The 24414-nt window shown below is 35.9% G+C and overlaps 1 protein-coding gene across 1 annotated transcript in view; it reads left to right on the forward strand.

The window, feature by feature from the left end:
- Positions 1 to 221: 221 nt before the first annotated feature.
- The window catches only part of LOC103090583 (metabotropic glutamate receptor 8-like), a 298490-nt gene continuing 274297 nt past the window's right edge, over positions 222 to 24414 (forward strand). Inside the window, exons 1-3 of the mRNA XM_007460210.1 lie at positions 222 to 281; positions 603 to 747; positions 5773 to 5973. Coding sequence (XP_007460272.1) covers positions 222 to 281; positions 603 to 747; positions 5773 to 5973 — 406 coding nt within the window. The remainder of the gene's footprint in view (positions 282 to 602; positions 748 to 5772; positions 5974 to 24414) is intronic.

Here is a 24414-nt window from a genome sequence, read left to right on the forward strand (position 1 = left end):
TCGAAAATAAAATGATTAACTATCACTACTGCAGCCGAATTTGAGTTGACATCTTACCTGAAGCTTGGAGGTTGAGAAGGAGACCTGTGGGAAGCAGTGAAGAAAGTTACAGAGTGAACATCTAAGTGAAGTCCCGTGGTTTGAAGATCTCAGGTTATATTCAAGGACCTGAAAGTGGAGAAGAGAGAGGTAGGGTGGTACCAGCAGTTGAGGCTGGAGAGATGGGGACCCTGTCTTGGAAGTCCCTGCGGGCAACCTTTCCAGTTGAAGACCTAGGCTTGGTGAGGTTCAGGAAAGTGTCCCGGGCCTGTTGAGTTGTGCAACTGGGATTTGAATGCAGGTCTGTCTGACTGGCCCGTCCTCTTCTCCCGTGCCAGCAGCCTCCTTTACTCAGTCTGTCCTTCTGCCTTACAGGGCCCATGTTTTCATCCCTCTGCGGTTTGGGAGGTGCACACATTTCCTTTGCGTATCCTAGCGCCTAGGAGATATTCCTGAATTACTGAACATGCTAATCTTTCTTTTCCATCCTCCCTCCACTGTGTCCTTGATACCAAACCAACTTAAATTCAGTATAAGATGACTTATGTTTGCTAACCTGATAGCAATTACTTTTTAGTGTGAAGTGCAGTTCTTGGCATCATTCTCACGCGTGTAAGAATTTTACCCACTCTGCGTCACTGCCTACATATGCGGTATCGGGAAAGCTCAATGCTGAGTGTGACAGTCTCATCTCTGGTGTATCAAGGAGTAAGGCAAATGGAGTTTTTGTGGAATTCAGAATGACTTTTCAATTTGGTCCTGTATGCATAAATGTGTTTATTCATAGCAGCTGACAAATTCTCTTCTTCCCTCTTACCATCCTCCTCACAGCAACTGCAAGAAAATGATTGAATTATTTAAAATACTTGCTACATACTTAAGAAAAAGTCAGGGAGGAGCTAAATAAAGAAATCATTTTTAACCTACAAATTTAGAGTGTGGGATTATTTCTACTGCCTGGTAAGACTGTAGTAAAAAATCCAACCAATTGGATGTTTGCTTTCCTGGGAATAAAAGGACTAATTTGACTTACATTTTTTTCCCACTGAACTGACCACTGTTTATTAGATCATCACTGCAGTAACATTATGAGTTTTATAATAATTTCAGGAAAAGGAAAATAGCCCCTAGTATCTCAGTTTACAAAACTAAGCTATCTTCTGAGAAATGAGAAATTCTTAGAAAGCAAAGCTCAAAAACTATGTGTCAGTCAAAGAATTTAAAATTCATGTCAGGTTCATCTTAGGAACTCACATTATAATATATACAGCACTTTGCAAACTTCAGCAGATTTGCTTTTTGCTAAGAAGGAACAAAACCAAAAAAGATACACCCTGATGTGCAAAAGACCTTAACTGAGGTCCATGTGGTATTGCTCGGACCAATAAGAATTTACTGTGTGTTCCAGGGACAGAGATACTGTCAGGGTTTTAGATTTCATTAATGAAAACATAAAACAATCTTGCTAATAAGATTTATGAGGCTGACTTCATCTCCCACCACACAAACTCTTAGCTATATGTTGTTAATTTTAAGCTGTGCACTAAAACACATCCCAACTTTACAATCAGTGTTTTAAATGGATGGCTGACATACAGGCTTTAACAATGTTTAGCACTTTGTAGCAATACAGTAAGGCTAACTTTAGAAAGGATAGCATAATGAAATTTTACAGGCAATTAAGTTGATGAGTCACTGTCAGCTTCCTAAATTATTCTCTCAGATGATCAAGAGAAGCAGATATAGGAAATGAGGGGCAAACTCTAGATCCCGTAAAATCTTGTGTCATTATGAGTTTGAAGTTTTAGGGAATAGAAAAATACCTTGTCTAAACAGCCTGAAAAGAAATCAGATAATTTCCTTTTAAATTTAGAAATGGTAATAGTGATCAGTCTTTTAGTTTGTCACCACGTATATACATTGATTTATGAAAAATGTCTTATAGTGTCTTTGACGTGTGGCAATAGTTACTAGAGAGCCTTATGAACTTTTACTTTAAAAGAAAAAAGTTGTATATATTTAATCTTTACTCAAACTAATTGTAGTTTATAACTAGCAAGGAAGTAGTTTGACTAGTGAAAATTTACATATTTTCCTTTAATAAGATGGTGTGTGGTGTTTCAGAATTAATATAAATCCATTATACATGAAGGTGGAAAAATATTGGGGAGGAATCCGAGGAAGAGTATGTCTATTAAGTTGGGGTATCTATATTAAAAGTATATCAGGAAATTGTTGTATATAACTTTATCTCAATTATTGAATGCTCAGAAATATCTTACAGACTTCTAGGAGGTTGCAGTAGCATTAAAATAAAATCCTAGTATGTCAAATTCAGAACATTTGGGGATAGAGTGAATTTAAAAATATAAAATATTCATATACATCCAACTTGTCCATATATCCCATGGATTGTGGAAAATTTCCAAATGCCTTAAGTTCTCATGGTCATTACTTTCTTTGAATCAATTTGGCTTTGGCATTTTCTGCCAATCCTATGACTGCTGACCATACTCCTTTAGTAATGGAGACATGGAATTCCTCTTTTTTCTTTAAAGTGTGTGTGTGTGTGTGTGTGTTTGCTTGCATGTGAGCATGCAGCAGAAGAGTTTACAGAGCAGCAGTACAATCAACGTAACCTGGAATATGAGTGCTATAGACTGAATGCTTGTGTTCCCCCCCCACCACCATATTCCTATGTTGAAACCCTACCCCCTAATATGATGGTATTAGAGGTGGGCCTTTGGGAGGTAATTAGGATCAGATACTGTCTTGAGGGTAGAGCCCTCATGAATGAGATTAGTGCCCTTCTAAGAGTCACAAGAGAGCTTACTTCCTCTCTGCTTTCTGCCATATTGAGGATGTAAGAAAACAGCCACCTGCAGCCCAGAAGAGAGCCTTCACCCGAACCTGTCCATGCTGGCATCCTGAGCCTGGAAGTCCAGACTCAGAGCTCTGAGAAATAAATTCCTGTTGTTTACAAGCCACCCAGTGTGTGGTACTTTGTTATAGTAGCCCAAACTGACTAAGACAGTTAGATATCTATGTTTTGAAATTACAGATTATTCATGTCCTCAAGTTGGGAGATTCTGATTCATTAAGTCTGGATGGCACTGCAGAATCTGTACTTAAGAAGATAACTAAGATGGGAACAACTGCTCTGGGATGCCTAGTCTTCCTTTTCAGTTATCAAGTTCAGTGATGCAAAATAAATGAAACACAAGGATCTCTCCATATAGACCTAGGGACCTACCCTCAGTGTAGTTATTTCAGTCTTTTATCATTAAATTTCCCTCACCATTTGCCTCCTTGTTCATAAGCAACCATGCTGGTCTGCCCAGGACTGTCCAGGATGTGATCCTACATCCTGAAAAACTCCTCAGTCCTGGACTAACCAGAGCCATTTGTCACCAGATAAGGTCTTTAAAGATTTAACTGAATGTTGTTGGTTTCTGTGACCATTCATCAGTATTTATATATGAGTTGTCTATTTTGTGGTTAAAACTATGGAAAGCTGAAAGTGCTGCTTTCATAGGTTACTTGGTGATGTTCTGGACATACACAGTACTGTCCTAGGATCCCCATATCTGCATGGATCTTAGCTTAGATCACTCAACTAAGGCAGGTTGAAGGAGACAGTATACCTTTTGGCACCTCAAAGAGGTTCTTTGTTAGATCAGCCTTCTCTCTTTGTGTTCCTAAGCCTGCCAAATCCTCAGTAGGAGGTTTTAAGAAAATAATAATGTAATTCCCTACAATGATAGCCTGGTTTTGGATCTTATGAGTTTGATATGGAAGCAGGCTAAATAGAAATATGGTATGCAATTGGAAATGTGGGGTGCAAGTTAGGTGACAGTAAAGTCCAGAAAGCTAGATTCCACAGTGAATTAAATTGATGCTATAAGTTGATCTAATGTTTTGGACTCTATAACTGAAATTTTGGATTCCAGTTTCTATTTCTAGACCCTAGTAATAGTAATAGTTGAGAATGAATGGATTCTGAGGTTGGGAAAAGTAAAAGAGGACTCAGTCTTGGGGAATGGAATGTTGAGTCATCAAAAAAGTCTGAAAAGATGTGTTGAAAAGGGAGGAGTAGAATTTAGCATCACAAAAGACTGCAGGGAGTAGAGCACCAACAAACAGCATTCAAAGGGTCTGAGTGGAACAAGTGATTGAGACCAGAGGAAAAAAGGTTCAATGATCTGATTAATGAAAATGAATGAATTGACCACTACATTTGTCTAGAGGAAAGTCACTGGTTTTGTCAGAGTGTAAAAACCCAAATATAAGACAACCATCTTAATTCACGTCTCTAAATTTAGAGGAAATATGCATTTTTGTGAAGAAAGGAAATATTTGTTGAACTTAAAGACTTTTATTAAACTTTACTAACTGACATTTATGGGAAGATTTAAAGTGCTTGCTTTTGGTCTCTCCCAGTGGTACCAGATGTATAAGGTTTGGGGGAATGTGGAAATGATAGATCCTTTTCGGTCTCCTTAATAAGTCCTCAATGTCCTATCTGTCGGTTTTTTTTCTTGCATGTCCAGCATTCTTGCCATCTACCCCATTTTCCTGGAGATTGAGAGAATATTGGATTTCAATATCTGAGACCTGGCAGTTGTTCCTGTGTCTGCTTTGTGTGTCCTAAGTGAATTTCACCTCCACAAACTGAGTTTCCTCATCTTCAAAATGAGAATGTTGGCTTATAACTAATTATACACCATCTAACTTTTAACATCAATTTTATCTTCCATTTTTAATTCTATGTTTCTATTACATGTTAAATGACAAAGGCCAAGCTAAAGGTAATCTCCAGTGCCAGTTCTCAGCCCTAAATATACCTAAAAACAGGTACAATTATTCTGAATCACATTCATTTTGAGAGCTCTACATCTTTTATCTAATGTACAGCAAGATGACTATAGGTAACAACACAGTGTTGTATACTTGAAAGTTTCTAAGCGATTGGATCTTAAAAGTTCTCACCACAAGGAATAAAAAAAGGCAACTATGTGAGGTGGTGGATATGTTAACTAACCTTATGGCGGTAATCATTTCACAACATGTATGTGTATTAAATCATCGTGTTGTATTTATTAAACTTACACAGTGTTACATGTCAATTATATATCAATAAGCTGGAAAAAATTAAACAATAGAAACAAGTAAAAAGTTGAGTTCAAGAGGAAAATAAATTGAATGATTCTTCTAAAGATAAGCAGTTCATTTAAGGAAATACTGTCATTTAATATTTACAAAAAGAGCTCCCAAACAGAGCACATTCTAAACAAGGTTAGACATGGGATGGAGGGGGAGATCTTACTTTGGGCCACTTATTAAATGATGCCGTTGGAGCTAAGGTGGATGAGAAAAACAACAGTGTACACATTTTACTTAAAAGATCAAATCACTACCAAAATGCTAGGTAATTACCAGCATGTACAGTATAATAGAGCTCATAAGGTAGAAATGAAGATAATGAAACTATATGTCTTTTAATTACTTTATATCATTTTGTTGCTAATAAAATAGTTTCTGTTCTTTCACAATAAAAAATTCAATACCCAGTTTAAAAACCTGACTCAGTAAGTATAGGACTAAAATAATCAGGAGTAAAATCAAATAGTTTTATCTCATTTATGTGTGCCTCAAGTGATGAAAATCTTAGCCCTCATGCCAAATTTTTAGTGAAATCTAACCCCAGTTGATGGTTTCCCTTTTCTTTTACAGGCCTGGAGCGAATTGCTCGGGATTCATCTTACGAACAGGAAGGAAAGGTCCAATTTGTAATTGATGCTGTGTATTCCATGGCTTATGCCCTGCACAATATGCACAAAGATCTCTGCCCTGGATACGTTGGCCTTTGCCCACGAATGAGTACCATTGATGGGAAAGAACTACTCGGTTATATTCGGGCTGTAAATTTTAATGGTAAGTCACAACTTTTTTTTTTTAATCTAAATACTTTAGAAGGGACAGGGTGTGTTTTTTTCCCCCCTATATATAGAGTATACTCAAGCAGAGTGGAAAGTACAGGATTAGAAGCAGTTCCCCTTTTAATCAGAAGTGTGAGTTTTTCCACCTGCTTTTAAATCTCAAACATATTTTTTTTGGTGCTAGCATTAATCTGCTGCTGAAAGAAACAGAAGTTAAAAATAAGCCTCTATCAATCAAAATATCACTATTTCAGAAGTAACTTAGGAGACTCATTTGGAACCACTGACAACAGATTAGATTTCTTTGAAAATGTTTTGTTAATGCCGTCATTAAAGAAGGAATTGTAGACATTTTGTTTTGAAACCTATTTTAAGCGTTTTAAACAATAAGATGACTTGAGGAGAGTGGGTGATTTGGAGTTGCTGTATATTTTTACATTCGAAGAGTGCTGTGTTAAGTTTCTGCATCTTTTTCATTGTATTTCTTTCAATGATTGGGTCAGTTTGAAGCACTGAGCTGCATGGTGTAAGGTAGAACTACATACAATCAAGTGTAGATGAGATTTGCCTACTGCAGAAGTAGAAATGCTGCTTCTGTGAGCGTCTCAAGAAATTGGTACAGAATACGCTGGATTCATAGTGTTCGGCTGAGAACAGCTAAATTGCCTGTTGCAAGTGATGGAACTATTGAATTCTGCTGTTCTTTCATGAAAGTTGTAATGGTTGCTGCCCATGACTTTGACCATTATTTTCAAATGAAATGATAGAATGCTCTGAGCTGTCTAATTCTTTCTATTTGGCTGTAATCCACACAATAGACATGCCTCCAAGCAGGACGCACGGCTCTGCACTGTCCATCATAATACACTCCAGTGACCTCAGCTGCCAGCCTTTCTCCAAAAAGCACAAGGTCATCTTCAATTTAGAATTCAAGTGGAAGCTTCTTCTTTTGCTTTGTTCAGGCAACGTGAGACACAATTAGGTTTACATTCAACACAAAGTATCCTCTTTTTCACCAGAATTTTGGTGAAACATTACATAACATAGTTCCTTTTGTTAAGAATATAAATAGTAAGGGGAATTTGAAAATAATTTTCTTACAATTATTAAATGGAGCGAAAGAGGAATGTTACAATACAAGTGTTACAATACAATACGTTATTTACCCTAACATGACGTTGGGGAGCACTTTATTTATCCAAATTGCTAAGAAGTGGGAAGAGGAATGCAAATGAATATATTTTTTCATTAACTGAAGCTCATCTCCAGAAGACAGGGAAGTCTTTTAAAGAAACACTGGATTAAAGTATTCTAAAGTTGAATTATCAATTTCTCTCTTAACCATAGCCCTAACCCTTCCTTGATGACTTTAATTATTATACTATACTGTAATATAATGATGCTGTTAAAGACTACTGACAAATATCATAATATCTAACGATTATTAAGACAATTTGCCTCTAGAGTCCAATGATTTTTGAGCTCTTCTGTCCACTTTTTACAGTTTTTTCCCCTTCTACATTATCAGACTACTGTCGCTGTGATTGTTTTTTGGACTGATCCCTTCCATAATTTGCTTTTTTCAATCTACCACGGACACAGAAACACACATAAAATTTCATTAACTTAGTCAAGAGATATTTATTGATCACATAGAATGTGGTAAGCATTATGATAGGTACTAAAGATATATTACTGTTAAAAAGAGTCAAAACAGAGATGTTTCTTGGGGAACTTAGATATCAATCCAATAAGCACACAAAGGTGTAATTATATAATCTGCAATGAGTATTGAAAGAAGAGGTGTGTTGGACTAAAAGTTTATAATAGGGAAATACGTCCTTATTCTAGGGAGTTAGAGAGAGCTGGAATCTGGAGATGAGGGTCAGGGACAAGGGTAAAGCACTTGACAGGACCAGATAGATCATGAGATGTCTTACAGGTCATTCTTAAGATTTGTTCTTCATCTTGAAAGCAGTAGGAACCCACTGAAGCATAATAGAACTGTGTCTGATACAAGAGTAAGTGTACTCCGGATGAGGATCATGGAAAATACATGAATTTTAGTGTATGAACTTAAAAGAGAATCTCTCTGAACTCCTTGGAGATTTATTTTGCAAATAGCTTGAAATTTTCCTGTGTCCCAGTAGCTGGTAATAATAATAGGGTAAGGGACCTGAGCATAAGCAGATTATCATGGGATATATAATTTGATTTTCAGTAATTTTCAGGATGTTTATCAATTTTTTGATTTCATTATTGGCTTACTGTTAGTATTCATTTATTACTAATACCTTGCCTGCTTCTGATAAAAAAAATAGCACATAGGGCTATTCACGTAGAAGTATACCATCAAAACCGTTGAAGGGGGAAGAAACAAATTTAGTAACCAGAATGAAGGACTACGTTAAGTTCTGAGCTTCCTAAGCAGCTAAAATATAAGGGGACATTCAATGGAATGTATGTTTCATTACATGAGAGAAGCAAACTTACCTATTTCTAAGGAGAGAATGAATTTTCTTACAGCCTAATAAGCAATGTTATTTAACAAAATTTTACTTGGGAAGCTGGAGGGAAACAAAGGCCTGCCTTTAAGGATTACTTTTATTGCTACCATTTGAACAAAATGCTATTTCTATACATTTTTTAAATGCAAAGATTTATCAAAAGAAAAACGTAAAATAAAGAAGAGTTCAGATTTTTCAGGTACTTAAGCAACAATGTCAATTCCTTACCCTGGTGTGTTCTATAGGCAATAAAATATTAATACTGTACATCTTGTATAGAATCAAAGATTTTTCTGTTGCCGTGAGAACCTCATGCATCATAAAGAAAAAGTGTTGGACAGAATTCCAGAGATGTCTCCTTACTTTCTCTATAGTTGAGCAGGGCAGGGTAGGCACAGCGGCATACTAATCAGGGTTGTTTGACTGTAGGTAACAGAAGCCAACTTAAGCTTGCTTTAAGCTAAAAGGAACGATTTATGAGGGTGTGTCAAGAAACCCCATGGCAGACTATAGAAAGATCTAAGGAAAGAAGTGGTTATAAGTACTAAAACCTCTCAGAAATCCAAATATCCCTCTGTCTGCTTTGTTTGGTTCTCTTTATATTGGTTTTCTCTATGTCTGGGTCCACAGGGTAGGTAGCAGGAGACCATCTACATTTCTAGAATTTAGTTGCTGTTTGTTCAGGACATGTGCTAAGATTAACATATATGTATTTTAGGTCCCAGTTCTAACTTCTTGGAAACTTGAACCTTACTAGCTAAACTTAGGTTGTATGTCAGACCTGTTCCAAATTATCAGTGGCAAGGATCAACTAAGTACAAACTTAGTTGTCATGAGGCACTCCCAGTGGGTGAAAGCGACACGGGTGAAAGGGACATTTAGGAAGCTTCTATCATTGACTTAGGGGGAAAGTTTAAACAAAGTGAGCAGAGAGGTGAAAACCTGAGAAAGAGGTGATGCCGTGGTCTCTGAATCTCTTTGCTTCTCTTGGTGGGTGAATTTTTGTTAGGCTAGAGGACACAATTAAAATCATATAGAATTTGTGGGAATCTGAGAGAGGAATCAATTTTGGGATTATTTAATGCAAACAAACCTTCATGCTGTGATTGAATTCCCTGAATGAAGCAGCTTCCCTAAACTCACAGTGAGGTAATGGTCTAACCATTTCAATGCTCAATATTCTAAGAAACATACCTAAACACTTGCCTGATTACAGAGACTGATATAGAGATGGAATTTAGCAGCACTTTCTTTTCTTTAGAAACCTTATTGATTTTAGGGACTTACTGCAAATTTTCCAAATATCCAATTTTGAGAGTCTCTGAACACTGCAGATGGTTTTAAAGCAAATTTCTTCACATAAAGTACCTTTAAGCTATCTAAAAGAAATAAATACTGCTTAATATTAGGAAATGCATTGCAAATTCACTAAGAAGTCAAGTAAGACAATGAAAAATATAAGATTCTGTAAAAGCATTTGATTAAAATATAACCCTCATTTCTGTTACAAGTACAAAAACAAACTAGAAATGGAATAAACGTTTAACGTGATAAGCACATCTCTCTCAGCCTATAACTGGTTATATATTTATAGTTATTCCTATTACAGAGATGGATTAGTCCTATTAGCACTATTACTAATATTCTATAAATTTTAACAAATGTGATAAAACAACAAACAAAAATAAGAGATTACTACTAAAAAGGAAAAAGTATTATGATTATTTTCAAATGATTTGATCTCAAGACAGTAAATTGAAAACTAGAAGTACTTACTTTAAGATGATCAAATATAAAATTAATATTAAAACATTAAGAACTTTCCTACACACAATGTTAGAAATCATTGACAATTATGGGAAATGAGACACTTTTCTTTGCAAAAATACATAGAAAATATCTTGGAATAAATTGAGCCAAAAAATATTAAAGACATATGAAGACAACTTTATCGAGAGACATCCCTTGTTTGTAGACAGAAAAAGTAATTAGAGGAAACATGTTAATCTTTTCTGAATTAATCTGTATTCAGGCTTAGTATAGTTCCAACCAAAATGACAAAGGAGTATTTTCTGGAATTTGAAATAATATTTAAAATTTTAATTGTGAGAATAAATGAGTAAAAATAACTAAAATGATTTTGAAGAAAAAATATTCCTACCAAACAGTTAACATTTAAGCATAACGTTAATCTATAATAATCAATCCAGCATGGAACTATTACCAGAACAGACATATGGTAAATAGAACCAGATAGAAATAGCCAGAAATATCAATATATAATAATAAATAAGTTTGTACATGTATTTGTATATACATACATATGAACTTATGATGTGATAAAGATGAGTTAGAACTCAGTGGGAAAGGAATTTTATTCATTGATTATCAATTTACAGTAAAATCAAGTGATCATGATTTCTCCCTATAAGAGAGTATAATCCATTTGGAATTTATTTTAGAGTTAGATGAAAAGGAAAAGCAAAAAAAAAAAAGAAGAAAATATAGAAGATAGAAGATGGTTCATCTTTTAGATGGAAGGATTATACTAAAATATTCTAAACACTGAGGTCTCTTCCAGCTCTATATTCACTGCAGATTATTTTAAAGATAAAGGTATATTTTTAAAACATAGATGCCTATCAGTGTTCTTACTGTTGTTTTTTTAGTTGTTTATTTTTATTTTTTTATGAATCATTCCTTTAGCCCACATACATTTTATTGAGAATCTTACAAAGTATCTAATAAAAGGACTCTTTGCTAGGCATCAAAAATACAAAGATTAATAAAATGTGGTTCTATGAGTTTTCAAATGTCATAGCTTAACAGAGGAGAGACAGAAACATGTTACCAACAATAATTCAATTTGATAAGTGATATGATAGAGGCATGGGCATGGCATGTACAAACCCAACATAAGGCTGAGATTAGGAAACTGCATAAGGGGGGCTCAAAGAATACAACACAGAGAACAGGTGACATCTGATTTAAATTACAAACAGAAAGTGACATTTCTTTAGGTGGACAAGATGGGAAAAACTATTCATGGCAGACAAAACAGTTTAATAGTAGATGGAAGAGAGGCAAGAGTATGCGTTCTGAGAAAGTGAGCATCCACAGTGTAAGAATTCAAAGGAGTGACGTGGGAGCAGCTGGAGATAAACCTGGGCCTGGTTAGAAATCCCTGCCAAACTCTGATGTTTGACTGTGACACAGGGAACTGAAGCTTTCTGAGCAGGACAGTGAAGTGCTAGGATTTGTGTTTTAGAAAAATAACTATGGCAGCAATTTGCAGACAGGAGGGAGAGATTGAAGACAGGGATGACAAGTTAAGAGACGGTTCCAGTCATCTCCAGGAGAGAAGGGTGCCTGAAATGGGAAAATGAAAGTACAAATGGAATGTAAAGATGTGAAAGAGGGAGGAAGGGAACAAAGAATCATTTCAGTGCTGGCTCTGTTCTAGACACTGTGCTTTGATAAGAAGCCAGAAGGTTTTGAGACATATCTTTACTTCCCCAAATGATCTTTCTTTGAAACTGTTTGTGACAATCCCATTACTAGAGCTAATTCATTATTTTTTTGTGTGCATAAATCATTTTTATTTAGTGTTTTTATTTTTTAAATTTTTATTGGAGTATAGTTGCTTTGCAGTGTTGTTAGTTTCTGCTGTACAGCAAAGTGAATCAGTGATACATATACATATAACCACTCTTTTTTAGATTCCCTTCCCATTTAGGTCACCACAGAGTCCTGAGTAGGATTTTTTAGCATATATACCATTGATGAAATTGGCTTGACACTTCTTTGTTTTATCCACCTTTATAAGTAGAAAATGAGACATAAAATGTCAATATATGGAAAAACTGACATAAAATGTCAACTGTAGAATTTATGATGCATAATATCCTTGTGATTAGATATTATTTGGTAAATAGAGATGAAGCAAAGTCAAATGTGATAAAGTGGTTCTATGTTAAGCTTAAAGATAAATATCCTTTTTGATAATTACCATATGTGAAATAAAATTTAGAAAATCATTATTAATAATTTGGAAGTACATTATATAATTTATTCTTGATGATAGAGGTTTGCAAGTCATGAAGTAATTCCTGGAAATATTTTTACATTTAAAAGAAAGTGAATGGCATGTGTAGCGATATTGAATTTGCAGAGATAAATAAACAGACTGATTTGGATTAGGTAATATTTCAGTTTCTGATTAAGGAAACTTCAGGCTGCTTATAAAATATCAATCCTACAAATGAAGCCATCATGAAATTTAGCAGCATAATTATACCGGCCTCTGTTTTCTTAGTAAATTGATAAACTGTGGGAGTTGTTTTTTTTTTTTAATCTTTATTGGAGTATAATTGCTTTACAATGTTGTGTTAGTTTCTGCTGTATAACAAAGTGAATCAGCTATATGTATACATATATCCCCATATCCCCTCCCTCTTGCATATCCCTCCCCCCAACCTATCCCACCCCTCTAGGTGGTCACAAAGCCCCGAGCTGATCTCCCTGTGCTATGCGGCTGCTTCCCACTAGCTCTCTATTTTGCATTTGGTAGTGTATATATGTCAATGCTACTCTCTCACTTCATCCCAGCTTACCCTTGCCCCTCCCAGTGTCCTCAAGTCCATTTTCTACATCTGCATCTTTATTCCCGTCCTTCCCCTAGGTTCATTAGAACCTTTGTTTTTTAGATTCCATATATATGTGTTAGCATACAGTATTTGTTTTTCTCTTTCTGATTTACTTTACTCTGTATGACAGACTCTAGGTCCATCCACCTCCCTACAAATAACTCAAGTTTGTTTCTTTTTATGGCTGAGTAATACTCCATTGTATATATGTGCCACATCTTCTTCATCCATTCATCTGTCGATGGACACTTAGGTTGCTTCCATGTCCTGGCTATTGTGAATAGTGCTGCAATGAACATTGTGGTACATGACTCTTTTTGAATTATGGTTTTCTCAGGGTATATGCCCAGTAGTGGGATTGCTGGGTCATATGGTAGTTCTATTTTTAGTTTTTTAAGGAACTTCCATACTGTGCTAAGTCTAATATCTTTTATAGTCATGAAGAACAAGGGCTTTCACTTCCTCCCTTAATATATAAAGACTTATGTGTGGACCAAGATGGAGCCAGCATCCTTCGAAGCTTCAGGCAAATCAGTGGAGTTGCCTTAGTTCTTCCTTGGATCCTACCCAACTTCACCCACTGCACTGGGTTTCTTTTACTCCTTCTTTATTCTTGTAATTCATGAACTTCATCATGTGCCAAAAATTCGGGATAAATGATAAGCAAACCCCAGAAACAGATGGGGTGCCATAGGCTCACTAACTGTGGGTTAAATGTGGGCATTGGTTTTAAACGGGGGATGCAGCAGTGAGCCTTGGATGAAGGATGGGGACAGAAATGAAGGAGCAGAGAGGATCTGAGGTGGTGGGGAGTTTCTGCAGGAGTTCACATTTAATGGTTTATATTTATCATAATGATCAGAAACACAGACTTTATACTCAGAGTTTGAATCCAGTTTCAGCACTCACTACTTTGTGATCTTGGTCAGGTAACAAAACCTCTTTAAATCTTTGTTTCCAATAAAATGGACAATCTGGAAGAAATGGACAAATTCTTAGAAATGCACAAACTGCCAAGACTGAATCAGGAAGAAATAGAAAATATGAACAGACCAATCACAAACACTGAAATTGAAACTGTGATTAAAAATCTTCCAACAAACAAAAGCCCAGGACCAGATGGCTTCACAGGCGAATTCTATCAAACATTTAGAGAAGAGCTAACACCTATTCTTCTCAAACTCTTCCAAAATATAGCAGAGGGAGGAACACTCCCAAACTCATTCTACGAGGCCACCATCACCTTGATACCAAAACCAGACAAGGATGTCACAAAGAAAGAAAACTACAGGCCAATATCACTGATGAACATAGATGCAAAAATCCTCAACAAAATACTAGCAAACAGAATCCAACAGCACATTAAAAGGATCATACACCATGATCAAGTGGGGTTTATTCCAGGAATGCAAGGATTCTTCAATATACGCAAATCTATCAATGTGATTAACCATATTAACAAATTGAAGGAGAAAAACCATATGATCATCTCAATAGATGCAGAGAAAGCTTTTGACAAAATTCAACACCCATTTATGATAAAAACCCTGCAGAAAGTAGGTGTAGAGGGAACTTTCCTCAATATAATAAAGGCCGTATATGACAAGCCCACAGCCAACATCATCCTCAATGGCGAAAAACTGAAAGCATTTCCACTAAGGTCAGGAACAAGACAAGGTTGCCCACTCTCACCACTCTTATTCAACATAGTTTTGGAAGTTTTAGCCACAGCAATCAGAGAAGAAAAGGAAATAAAAGGAATCCAAATCGGAAAAGAAGAAGTAAAGCTGTCACTGTTTGCAGATGACATGATACTATACATAGAGAATCCTAAAGATGCTACCAGAAAACTACTAGAGCTAATCAATGAATTTGGTAAAGTAGCAGGATACAAAATTAATGCACAGAAATCTCTGGCATTCCTATATACTAACGATGAAAAATCTGAAAGTGAAATCAAGAAAACACTCCCATTTACCATTGCAACAAAAAGAATAAAATATCTAGGAATAAACCTACCTAAGGAGACAAAAGACCTGTATGCAGAAAATTATAAGACACTGATGAAAGAAATTAAAGATGATACAAACAGATGGAGAGATATACCATGTTCTTGGATTGGAAGAATCAACATTGTGAAAATGACTCTACTCCCCAAAGCAATCTATAGATTCAATGCAATCCCTATCAAACTACCACTGGCATTTTTCACAGAACTAGAACAAAAAATTTCACAATTTGTATGGAAACACAAAAGACCCCGAATAGCCAAAGCAATCTTGAGAACAAAAAATGGAGCTGGAGGAATCAGGCTGCCTGACTTCAGACTATACTACAAAGCTACAGTAATCAAGACAGTATGGTACTGGCACAAAAACAGAAAGATAGATCAATGGAATAGGATAGAAAGCCCAGAGATAAACCCATGCACATATGGTCACCTTATCTTTGATAAAGGTGGCAGGAATATACAGTGGAGAAAGGACAGCCCCTTCAATAAGTGGTGCTGGGAAAACTGGACAGGTACATGTAAAAGTATGAGATTAGATCACTCCCTAACACCATACACAAAAATAAGCTCAAAATGGATTAAAGACCTAAATGTAAGGCCAGAAACTATCAAACTCTTAGAGGAAAACATAGGCAGAACACTCTATGACATAAATCACAGCAAGATCCTTCTTGACCCATCTCCTAGAGTAATGGAGATAAAAACAAAAATAAACAAATGGGACCTAATGAAACTTCAAAGCTTTTGCACAGCAAAGGAAACCATAAACAAGACCAAAAGACAGCCCTCAGAATGGGAGAAAATATTTGCAAATGAATCAACTGACAAAGGATTAATCTCTAAAATTTACAGGCAGCTCATGCAGCTCAATAACAAAAAAATAAACAACCCAATCCAAAAATGGGCAGAAGACCTAAATAGACATTTCTCCAAAGAAGATATACAGACTGCCAACAAACACATGAAAGAATGCTCAACATCATTAATCATTAGAGAAATGCAAATCAAAACTACAATGAGATATCATCTCACACCAGTCAGAATGGCCATCATCAAAAAATCTAGAAACAATAAATGCTGGAGAGGGTGTGGAGAAAAGGGAACACTCTTGCACTGCTGGTGGGAATGTGAATTGGTTCAGCCACTATGGAGAACAGTATGGAGGTTCCTTAAAAAACTACAAATAGAACTACCATATGACCCAGCAATCCCACTACTATGTATATACCGTGAGGAAACCAGAATTCAGAAAAAATAAATAAATAAATAAATAAATAAATCTTTGTTTCCTCATCTGTACAATGGGGATGTTAATAGTATATACATTTTAGAGTTCCTGTGAAATCTAAATATAAGGTGATAATATATAGAAAGTACTTAATAAGTGATATACTCTATTATATGTGGAGGATACTTTATCAATAGAGAATTAATCAAGTTAGTACTTGGATCGGATGGGACTGAGAGCTTGAAAACAAGACACAAGTTGGAAAAGATGCTTCTCCCAGGGCACCAATCAACAAGGTTTCCCCAGCAGTGGCAGCTTCTTAGATAAAGGAACAGAAATGTGAATATTTTTACAACCTTCTCAAAGTACATGGCAAAGTATATTATGATACATCTGATGAGTCTAGCGTAGGTGAAATCGGGCTCGTTCTCTCACTGTTTCTTCTGTTTCCTTCAAAATTATGTACTTTTTAAATGAAAGAAAGTATTTGTTAGAATAGCTCCCATGTTATTAAGGGTAATTATTTTCTAGTGATAGTTTGCTTCAGAAAGAATCTACCCGAAAATTATAATGGAGACTTGATTATTATTCTCTTTAAGGTTATTAACTCTTATAATTACATTAAAGTTTAATCAAGAAGTTAGTTTGAAAGTGAAGGATATGAATGAGAAAATTATTTTTAATTCAGGTGCCTAATTGTTACACTTCGGGGATTTGGGTTTTGAATGTATTAAATTTGGTCTTTTGAATGTATTTAAAAAAATGACTATAAAATAACTTTTCTTTTGAACCATATAAACACCTTTGTAGCTAAGTTAAGGGAAAATTATCAAATATAATTTTTTTAAAAACTTACAGAGTGTATTTATAGCATTTGTTTGTATATGTCATATACATCCATTCAACAAACATTTATTGAACGTTTGTTATGTACCTGAACTGTGCTATTTGTATTTTGTCCCTCTTCCAGTTCTCACTTCTCCTTTTTCTTACTTCATATTCCTTTAGATATTAAACTTCTTTTCCTCTTCTTTTGTCCTCTTTTCTTGCCCAGTGTTTCTCCACTTGCTCTTGTGATCATTCAGTAATCAAGATAGCAGCAGTGGGTAAGAGTATGAGCTTTTGAGTTGAAACAGAGATGAACTAAAGTTGTAACTCTCGCACTTAGGTGAAGAGACCTTGGATAAGCCACTTAAATTTTATAAACCTCTATGTTCTCACCTTTGCATGGGAGTAATAATCATACCTACCTTGTAGTGTTATGAGCATTTAATGAGATAATTCACAACTCCTGGCAATTGTGAATAATCAGTGAATGACAACTATTATTTTTTCCTCTACCCCATGACAAGAGTAAATCTTCTGCATATGTTTACTGGGTTTCAAACATACACACATAAATACCCCCCCCCCAAATACACACTCATTCACATACGCTCCCTTACACACCTTAGATTCCAAAGCATCTGATAAATTTCTTAAAATCAGTAATATTGTGTTGTCTGAAATTAACTTCTTATTTCTTCAGGGCTTAACTCATCTATTCTCAAGGTTGAATAGGCTTTTTTTTCACTTTTTCTCTCTTCTCTTTTAATCACCTTCTGAGCCCTTCATTTTTTATTAGCACTTTAGGGTGAGATATAGGAATAAGAGGATGTAAAGCCCATTCTAATCCATTTTGCCTTGAGTAAAATGACCTGATAGGTAAAGAGATGGAGGCTGCTGCTTGAAATAGTGTTCATGGAATGTGTACGGGAATATGGTACACCTACTATGTTAAGAAACTTGTTGGAAACTCACTTAGACATGGGCTATAAAAGAGACATCTATGACTTGTACATAGATGAAGGTCATTGTTTGCAACCGGCTGAACTAGAGAAAACCGTTATACCAGTGCACAGCCCACTTGAGTTGTCCATGCCCACAGAACAGAGAGAAGTGGACTCCGCATGATAGAATTATTTAATAGCCATAAGCCCTATCATTTAAAAAAGTAATTCAAGTAAAAATGACAATGCACATTTTGGCAGGCAAAAGGGATGTGGTACAAGTCTCCCAGAAGGATATTTATCAATTCCTACCTTACTTGTAATCCTTAATCCTGCTTAAGAAAGCTCTAACTTTCCTCAGATCTTATGTTTTTCTTTGCTGGCTGTCTAGGTTATGCAGACGTCCCTATGATTTATATTAGCTCACTGAGGAATTCTAAGCTGTTTAACAATACATCCAGAAGGCCATTCCTCCCAGCTCCTTTAAGGTCTCTTAACTTCCTTTTCATTCTTCCCTGTCCTTATATAAACCACAGGCTTATGTAAAAATGTACATGCCCTCATCTCAATTCCCTTTTTGCTTCAGTCAAAACTTCATGAAATGAAGAACCATGTTTATGGCCTTTTTTTGACTTTTAAACAAGTATAACATATATATAGAAAAGTGCAATAAGTCTACAGCTTCATGAATTTTTACAAACTGAAAACACCTAACTCAGCATCCAGAACAGCCAGTCAAACCCCCAAATCCCCAACTGGCACCTCAAAACCTTACTGTGCTCTTCCAGTCAGTACACATCTCTCTAGGAAGTCACTGTCCTAGCTCTGAACAACACAGACTAGGGTTGCCAGCTTTTGTGCTCATATAAATGAAATTATATAATCTGTACTCATTTATGCCTGGCTTCATTTCACTGTAATTTTTGATAAAGAGGAAGGAAGGCACATTCCCACCATTATCTCTCTCTATTACCATAAGATTCAATTATTTAATTTACTTTATTACATATTAAGAATTTAATTTTTAAAGCCTAATGAATTATTTTATGAAATAATAACATTTAATATCTATTAATGAGGTTTAAAATATATGAGAAATTTTAATACAATACCTACAATTTCTTAGAAAGTGGTAAAATATATTACTTCCAATAATATTCTCATCTTGGTCATGTTCCCATCATTTAAAGGAAATAATAGACTGTATCTTTTAGAGCCATTTTAGGTCCACAGCAAAGTTGAGTAGAAAGTACAGAGTTCCCATATACCCCCTGACCTCATACACACAGCTTCTCCCACTATCAACATCCTGAATCAGAGTGGTACATGTGTTACTGTTGATTAACCTGCATTGACACAACATTATCATCCAAAGTCCATAGTTTACTTTAAGATTCTTGACGTGCATTCTATGGGTTTTGACAAATGTACAATTATATATATATTTCACCTTCCAGGAAACAGCATTCTCATAACTGTTTCAGTTTTAATCAGCATCATGAAAACATACTCCTAATTCAATCAGCCTCAGTCCTAGGCACTAAAGAGAAGGAAATTATGCTCTTGCAGCTGGTCCTCTAGGATAATTCCCAAATACCCAAAACATCAGTGTAGAACTTAGCAAAAGGATTTTAGCATGTAATCCTTTTATTTTTACCAGGAAAGAAAACACATTTGCTTTCCTTACTTAGCTATCAATGACAATATGTCAGAGCTGTCACAAATTCTAGAGTCAATAAATTCTAGAGTGCTTAGAGGCATTTGAGAAAACTGCAGTGTTCTTGATTGCACGTTGCATCCATTTCTGGAAATAAGTGACATCTGATTTTTCTATCCCCATGTTTATCTTTTGAAATAATATTGGCCCTCTGTAAAAAAAAAAAAAAAAAAAAAAAAAAAATTCATTTCAAGAATTAGTTGAATATATCTTTCTGATCTTAGATATGCTTTAACCCAAGCCAAGGAGAGAACTGATACTTTTTATACACAGATACTAGCTTGTGGTGAAGGAGGGGGAAGTCATTTTTCCATTGTTAAACACTGTAATTAACTAGTAGTTTGGGGTGAGAAAGTTTTTCTTTTCTTCTTAAATACGGTCTATCTACATAGGCACAAACTATCAGATATTGTTAAAAAATAATGAGATTTTTATTGCAATGTTTGCATAATACTTTCTTTTTATACCTTTACGGGTGTGCTTCATCAGTTTGAACCATCTTAGCCTTTAAAGTTGGCTGTAAATGCAAAATTTAAATGATACTACTTTGGGCAATTATATGCTAATATATGAATAAACAAATACGATTTCATATTGGATTTTTTTTCTTTTCAGCATTACTTGAAGTCACCTTTTGGCTTTTGAGCATGATAGCAATCTACTTCACTGGTATTGAAGCAGAAAATAACCAGTTCATAAATTTTCTAGCAACCTCTACACACAAAATGTTTATAGAAATAAAGTAACATATTTAGCAAACTCAAGGATGGTTTCAGCTGAGCACCTTTAAGTCCTGCAACAGATCTAAGTAGAAAGTGAATTTCTAATACCAAGAGCTTTTAAGTGCATGAGTGCACACACACAGACACACACACACACCCCTCTCTTTCTATAGAAAATAGAGGAAGTGAATAAAAATAGCAAAATGATATGATGGAAAGAAAGGATTTGTTTCCTTGCCAATGTCTAGGTAAATTTTCTAACTTTATGGAGACTGAGTAAGAGTAGAGATTTTGAATCGCTTCATATCTCTGAACAGGGACTTGGATAAACCAAATGACATTTGAGCTTGTGTTGACTTTGGCTGGCATTTACCGAAAATGTTTTCAGAGTCAGTTCACTACCTATATTATTTTATTATTTTTTAATCTTAAGAATTGATAAGAACAAGAATCAGAAATGTACAGAGTACTGTGATCAGCATCCATCTTCTTTACTACATTCTTAGACCACCATAATTTCGCCATGATGTGGTTGCAGATTAGTGTAATGTGCTATTTTAAAATCTTAGCGATCTACTGCAGATTTTAGACCCTCCGGAAAGGCCCTGTTGTGATTTTAGGTGATCTGTGGTCCTGTTTGATAGCCCAGTGGCTGTGCTAGGAGATTCAACCTAACATAAAAAATTAACCCTGTGTATTTCAAGAGTTCTTTGAAATAATTCCTGATTAGTCTATCCATCTCTATCATTTGATTTGAATTAGTGATTAAAATATTAAATGCCATTATTCAGTGATAGTTCTCTAAGGTTTTAAATACATCCTTCTGTGGATAAGGGAATATGATTACTTAATCACTGTGATTAAAAAGACTTTTCATAGTTTCCTGGCAAAGACAATGATGTCACAAATACAAATAATTCTAGGGTGGGTTCAGATCACTTCACTTAAAATGTACAGCAGGAAGGGTCAAATAAAATTAGCTCTATGCTGTTTAGGAAAAAAAATAATTGCTGAAAACTTCTGTGTATTGTTTTCTGTCCTCATCATAGACTCTGAATTGTCAAAATCCTATTAGAATTTTAGGTAAAAAATCTTTTCATTTGGGATTTATATTCAAACAAATGTATAAAGATGATAAGCCTCTAATAATCATTCCCCAAGTTTTCTTATTTTGTATCTCAGTGAAAGATTTCTTTTGATGATAAATTTATCCATATTAAGTCTTTTTGGTGCTAATTACCTTGAATTCCACCGTATTACAATAACAATCCCAGGCATCTTAATGCTTTTCACTTTAAAGTACTATCATATATATTCTCTCATTAGCCCTAACAGTCTTACGTGGGAGGGCAAGTAAGTAGATGTTATTACGCCATTTGACTACAGAGATGTATAAAAGTTAAGTAATATATTCAAGACTTGCAGATACTGAATCAAGGAATTGAGACTAGACCCAGAATTTTCAATTCTATGTTTAGTGCTCCAAGTTTCAGAGGAGCTGAGATAGGATATTGCTTTGAAGGTAGCCTATTAAAATTGCTAAATCTGCATGCATTCATCAAGTTATTCATTCAACAGATTACTACATGCCTACTATGTACTAGTCTTTATCAGGAACTGGACCCGCAATGGTGAGTAAAAGACAGTCGCTGCCCTCAGGAAGATGCAGTTTAATAGGGCAAGCAGTCAAGTAACAAACAACTACAAAATGTGAAGTATTACTGTGATGAAAGAGACGGAAAAACAGCTTCAGGGCTAACAGCACATTTTGGCTTCTGTAAGAAACTTGCTTGCTTGGGGCGGGAAGAACCGGGTTCCTGATTGGCTGATTCAAAATTAAACAGCTCCCTCCCGCCTTGGGAACTTCCCGTCCTGTAAAGGGTATAAAGGCCTCGCCCGACTGTTAGTCAGGGTCTCACTCCTCTCCGAGTGGGACCCTGTCCGGACAGTTTGTATAAATCCTTTGCTAATCTTTCTGCTTGGTGTTGGTGATTCTCGGGTGTCCTTGGTTGGGACACGGGTTGCATTTACCGGGGAACTTGACTCCAGGCGTGTGGCTCCCGGACGGCAACATTACAATGCTAAAATAGAGTATATGGTGGAAAAGGGAGAGTGGGACTGTAGGGAAGATGGTGAAATCATCACGAAGGTGGTGATATTTAAACTGAGACCCGAATTATGAGAAGGATAAGAGCCTAGGAAACAACTGGTACAAAAGCCTCAAGACAGAATAGAGATTTGTGTCACTATCATGCTAAATGCTTCCCTTCTGTCTCTGGAGTCTCAGACCTTTTTACTGAAAAGTATGCTATTTCCTGAAATTCTTGAAATGGCACATTATCTTGTAAACACTTTGTAGAGATCCATGGAAGCCCATGCAGCTATTCTCATAGGATTTATGGTCCAGGTATGTCCTCCATGTGAGCCTGCACCGCACCCCACTGTAGTTGGGAGGTACCATTTTGAAAAAATGTTTTCTTGGAAGTTCACGCTGTGAACATGATGCTACTGAACGCGCTGAAGAAATATTTTGTCTGGCAAATGCTCCCCAGATTATAACAGCAGCAGCAGGGTATAGCACAGCAAACTACAACAGATAATAACTAGTCACGTTTTAATTTTCAAAGATTTTAACAACTGCTGTGGGCTTATAGGGAAAATAAACGCTCTCCACTCTGTATCATCAAGTGTTCCCCAACCCCCAAGGAGGAGGAGGTTGATTTGGATGGGTCAGATGTGAAGTTTGCCTGCTTTGCTCCTGAGAGGGGTCATCTTCTGGCTAAGAGTGAGTGGACAGGGCTATCATTGGAGCAGTCCCTGAAGGAAGAGCTATAGACAGGAGCTGGGATGCTCTCTCTAAACAGGCCAGGCCATCTAGCTTTGGATGTGCTTTCTCACATGTGGCCACTGTCCAAAGATCACTGTTTTAGTCTGAGAAGGCCTGGGGCATGTTGGCTTAGTTTGACTCAAAATTGCGCCCTGCTTGTGTAACTGGTTCATTTTCTTAACTAACATAGAGGCAAGGAGCTCTCCATTTTCTCCCCTGGTTTATGAAGTTCCACCATGGAGTTTGAGGCCAAAGTCACAGCTAAGAAGCAAATCAAATCATAAAGTACTTTCTTTTGGCTTCTTTATGCATATGTTTCCTTGGAGGCTTCCATAGGAGGATTGGTTAAACCAAGACAGGACTTGGGTATACCTAGTTTTTCTATCCAAATGATATATTCAATGCAAGTCCTTTAAAGAGTTCCAAATTGAATTTAGGATACAATAAAGTACATACATACATGCATAATGCAAACGCACATACATTGATATAGAAGGTTGTAATAGGTATAAGAAGTATCATCATAAGACAGTCTTTAATTGACCCCTCTCCATTGTAATATAAACCAGAAAATTAAGAATGCAATGATAACAAGAAAAAATAAAGAAGCCACACAAAACTGGGAAGCAGAGGATGGCTTTTCTGTTGAGTTTTGAAATTACAGTTGAGTGCAATTGTTGCGTTTAAAATCCCAGTTTGGCATTTTATTCAATCACATTGGTTTCACTTCTTTTTTCTGGAATTCTCAATGGAAAATATGAGGCTGATACAAATGCTAACATTTATTGAGTCTGTATGATGTTGCAGGTATATTTCTAAGCATCGTTTGTGTACTATCTCGTTTAATCCTCAAAACAATCTGAAGAAGTAGGAACAATTTTTATCCCTGTTCCTGCAGATGAGGAAAGTGAAACACATATTTAGTTCACTTACCTAGTCAAGTGGTGGAACCAGGGTTTGAACCCTTGAAGCCTTAGCTCAGAGTTGCACACCAAATTACTGTGGTGAT

This window comes from Lipotes vexillifer, unplaced genomic scaffold, assembly GCF_000442215.2.
Source record: "Lipotes vexillifer unplaced genomic scaffold, Lipotes_vexillifer_v1.1 scaffold246, whole genome shotgun sequence".
NCBI classification, from domain to species: Eukaryota; Metazoa; Chordata; class Mammalia; order Artiodactyla; family Lipotidae; genus Lipotes; species Lipotes vexillifer.